The 4,546-nt window shown below is 43.9% G+C and overlaps 1 protein-coding gene across 1 annotated transcript in view; it reads left to right on the plus strand.

The window, feature by feature from the left end:
- The window catches only part of LOC106807887 (mismatch repair endonuclease PMS2-like), a 72,668-nt gene continuing 68,122 nt past the window's right edge, over positions 1–4,546 (plus strand). Inside the window, exon 1 of the mRNA XM_014810380.1 lies at positions 1–414. Within this exon, the coding sequence (XP_014665866.1) occupies positions 114–414 (301 nt within the window). The 5' untranslated portion in view covers positions 1–113. The remainder of the gene's footprint in view (positions 415–4,546) is intronic.

A 4,546-nucleotide genomic window follows, 5' to 3' on the forward strand; every position in this document is an offset into this window, starting at 1 on the left:
CATGTACTTGTTTTGAGTTCGTAGTCGTTTGTGTTGTAGGAGTAACGATATCATGTTTGTTGATCATTATTGATATTTAAAGAATTAACTATTATTTAAGTGCAGAAAGCAAGATGGATGTATCCATTCCTGGTCTCACTACTCAGGTATGTGAGCGTTTAGGTGATCTTTGCCCAGATGAAAACAAATGCAGCGAATCTCGAGAAGAAATTCACTCCTCTGATTCAGGCTTTTGCAGAAAGCTAGCTAATCTCGCCGTGCCAGCAGATTCAAATGTCAGCACTACAGGTAGCATTTCTGTAATCGATAAAAACTCCGTGCATAGAATCTGCTCTGGACAAGTCATCCTTACTCTAGCTACGGCTGTGAAGGAACTGATAGAAAACAGTATTGATGCTGGAGCATGTGTGATAGGTTTGTTAAATTTGAAGCGCATCTACACGCTAATTTCTCCAGTACTACTACTACTACTACTACTAGACTAGCAAATACTTCGCGACGTGTCATGCATAATCATACTACCTTATGACAAAATAAACTCTAGTTTCTCCCATTTCACTGCGCGTTGTCTTATAAAAGGTATTTGAAAATACCTCCAATGTTGTTCAAATTCTCCGATGACGGATGTTGTTGACACTTTCGCGTTGCTCCCCTTTTAGATGCCAGAGCAAAACCGTACAGCAGGTGTAGCAAGATTTCTACGGCCGTGTGCGTTTTGTTCGCGGCTTGTACGCCTGCTAGCGCGCAATGGTGAAGTGACATTATCAGTTCGCCGATATCGAAGCCTAATACGTTATATCTCGAGTTTATTAGCGCTGCCTATTAATTATTAGCTGCAATGGCTGACATAGTCTCAGATGCAGCTTGTAGAATCGATGATCGTCCGTCCTCCAGTCCGTCGAGCGTCCGGTCCGTCCGTCCGTCCGTTTTTCCGTGTCTTGATCAAACAGTTGCGCACAAATTTAGGGACCGCCCTCGGTACGTGACGATATGTCGGGACGTGGGGTTGGGGATCATTGGTAATCATGAAAACAGATTTGGGATGTCGAAGGCTGGGGGTCAAAGCGGCAAGAGGCTGTAAAGAAAGGGGAACATTCGACTCCTTAACTTAAGGTATAGGCAGGAAATGCAAAATGCGGCACAATCTAACGGCTCGACCTAGGCTCAGGTGATAGATCGCGGCGGTGTTATAGTCAATCTGTAGGAAAAAGCCATCACGTGGGCCGAAATTGGAGGTCACCAGGTCAATGGGCACAGGGTCAGACTTTTAGAACATTTTCTGAGGACAGTGTCTCTGACGGAGCGATGAAAAACTTTTTTTGTTTCAGCGGTGACCTTAGCATTTTTATGCTTTATTGACAAGGTATTGAAAATATGCTTTCCACTGACATGCGAAAGTATATGAGTCGGATAACCTTTTACCCTGAAGAGGAGGGTATAAACATGATTTGTTGGGACTGTTAACAACAGGACATGAACTGCGTTTGCTATTATTAGGAGCCATACTCGTGTCAATGTGATTTACAAGCTTGCACCAGTTTAATGCAAAGGCACAATGTTATGTTGGAACAAGGGTTTTACGGCTCCTTAAATCATATCATTATTCTAACGCAGTCGTGTCTATAGCACCCTGCCCCTGGGCCTGAAGCGGAATGGAGATCAGTGAATGCTCGCATGAGCCAAACGGACTGGTCAGCACGCTTACGTATCATAATTGGTTGCCTGCGCAAACCTGCAATCGCACGTGTTAACTCACAGCTGGATCTCTATTATTATCGCCTGCCGCTGAATATACTTACTGGATTTTAGCCTGTACGACCTACTGTAGGTTTCAGGAACTCCCTGCGCAGCTAGAAGAGCAATGCCATCTTTGTTATGAGATTACACTATGCACGCCGCCATCTCTCGGCACTATAGGCCTAGTTTAACATAGATTTATATTCTCATGTAAAGTTGTTAAACGAGATAAATAATAACTAGTACCATATAATATATAATATTTACTTTTCATCTTGATCGTAACAATATCATGTAGCTATGTGCCGTGCGTTATCCATTTACCAGGTGATGCGAACATAAGGCTGTACCATAGAAAATTAGAGACGACTATATATTACTGGATTGCTACTGACTGCTTACCACTCAGGGGGGCATAAAACAAATACTATTGAGGGGCAGCAAAAGGATCATCGCTGGGTTTTTAAATTTTTTGAATAATTAGAGGAGAGAAAGGTCATTAAGATAAAGAGCAGAGAGAGAGTACTAAATCTGAGACGGGGACAGGAAACGGTGATACGGTGTGTACTGCGACGCGGGAACGGGGGTACAAATTTCAGGTCGTGCGAGAATGGTGTGCAAGGGGATGGGAGGTGGAGGCAGGGAGGGAGGTCGAAGCAGGGGAGGGCAGATGGGAGTAAGGGGGTGCGAAGTGAGAGCAAGGGGAGTGAAAGCTGAGGCAGGAGGGAGCGGAGGTGAGAGGAGTTGAGGGGGGAGTGGGACGCAGTGGGGCAAGGGAAAGTGTGGGACGAGAAGGACTCCCCGCCCCTCAAATTAAAACTCTGGAGACCATGCCTCATATGTGAAATCTTTTATAGATAGATAACAATAGATAGACTGTGAATCGTATGTACACAAATTCGAAAGAGTGAAAGGCAAGTATCATTTAAATAAAATAAACCAAAATCGTCCATGGGGGGAGATAGTGGAAGCACTGTCCTACAATGCATCGTGTACGCAACTGCGTATTGCATATCTGCGCCTAACACAATGTAGTCAGCTACGCAACGACATGAAATCTGTCTTCATAACGTGAGCAACAACCCAGATTGAGCCAGACGCGCTGCGGCTCTTGTTACTCCCAATAAAACCAATTGACAATTGATGTTACATACACTGCCACAGGGTTCTGCCCAGGATTTTTTAGTGCGGGGCGCATGATGCAAGCCCGGTAGCGCGAAGCCCAATCTAGGGTCCGGGGCATGCCCACGGAAAACTTATTTCATTTTCGGATACTCATGAAACTTAATTTTTCTACACTTTGCTGAGCAGAATAAAAAAACCTCATATATCAGTACTATATACTACAACTATCTTAAAATGTAAAGCGACTAATAATCTCTGCTCAACACCGCGTCAAGCAACATGTGACGTCACCAAACCGATTCGGTGCGAAAATTGCCTGCAAACAATTCGGCGCATTGGCGCCAGTTATTACCAGATTCGCCAACCTCTTTCTTATGGCGTTTTAAGCAAACGCCGGCAGTGAAGATGGGAGAAATAGAGTTGATTTTGTCATAAGGTAGTTGGGGATTATCGAATGTTTCCCCAGGATGAATTGAAACGAGGGGAGGGAGAGAGGGGGAGGGGGAGGGGAAAATAGGGGGGTCCGGCAGTACTGGCGGCTAGTTTTTATTTACCGTAAATGCGTAAAATCGCCAACACACCATAGACCAGGTATCTTGCGAAGGCACTCATCGTATATAGAATAGCCGATCGCGGAATTTAGAAAGAAGTTAGTGTTAGGTTTGGGACAGGTTTGACTGTTTTACTTGTGTGTGTTCTGCAGTGCATGCGCTTAGTGTTAGGACGTTTACGCATTAGTGGTACTGGTAAAAATACACTGCAGTCGGTGGTCCTGGTCGATGCGGAAATTCTTGACGATTGATTCCCGCCACGTGTCAAAGCTTTTATTGTGGTGGAATTTCAATCGGGCGGAAGTATTTAAACGGGCGCAACGCATTGAAACTGCGGGGGAGTTGTTCCCAACGGGCGGGCGCCGCCCAGGTTGCGCCAACGTAGGAGCGGGACTGATTATGCTGTCACGAAAGTATTGCTAGTCTAGTACTGGGAGAAATTAGCGTGTAGATGCGCATATTCTGGCTTTAATCATTTTAATGTAGTGTTATGTAGACTGTACTGTAGTTCAATATTGCATTTACAAACTGAATTAATGTCCAGTCACAGTAAATACTATATTTTGTATTTTGAAAATTGTTAAATATTATATATACTATATATATATACAGGGGTAGAAATTAACTTTTTTGAACAAGGAAGTCGATGGACTCCACTGCCCTCAAAAAGAGGATAGTCCGCCAGCAAATGAGGGCAGTATCAGTCGTAAATTCAAAACTAAAGCAGTAACACAATAACACTGTGTTTATTTGAAGATCCAAGTGCGATGCACGTCTGCAACATTTTCTTGGGATATCTGCTAGAAAAAAATATCGCGTAATCCGCCGAGCCATTCTATGCACAGCACTATGGCAACGATTCTGAATTTGAATAAAAAATAAATGGTAAAAAACAACGAAAGTGTATTTACTACCAAAAGTCCTTAATGAATCTCTACTCATCTATCGCCCTTTTTCTTTACCGGACATAATTACTCAGGTAAAGGGCCGCGTCAAATGCCATCTATCTGCAACAACAAAGTACACCGCGACGCTCGCCCTGCTGCACAAAACAACATGAATAAAGACAGGTAGTAGAAGCGGTGATCGTTAAATGTCGCTTGACGCTCGCTATCTATTTCACAACATCGGGG

The sequence above is a fragment of the Priapulus caudatus genome, unplaced genomic scaffold, assembly GCF_000485595.1.
Source record: "Priapulus caudatus unplaced genomic scaffold, Priapulus_caudatus-5.0.1 Scaffold240, whole genome shotgun sequence".
In the NCBI taxonomy this organism is placed as follows: Eukaryota; Metazoa; Priapulida; class Priapulimorpha; order Priapulimorphida; family Priapulidae; genus Priapulus; species Priapulus caudatus.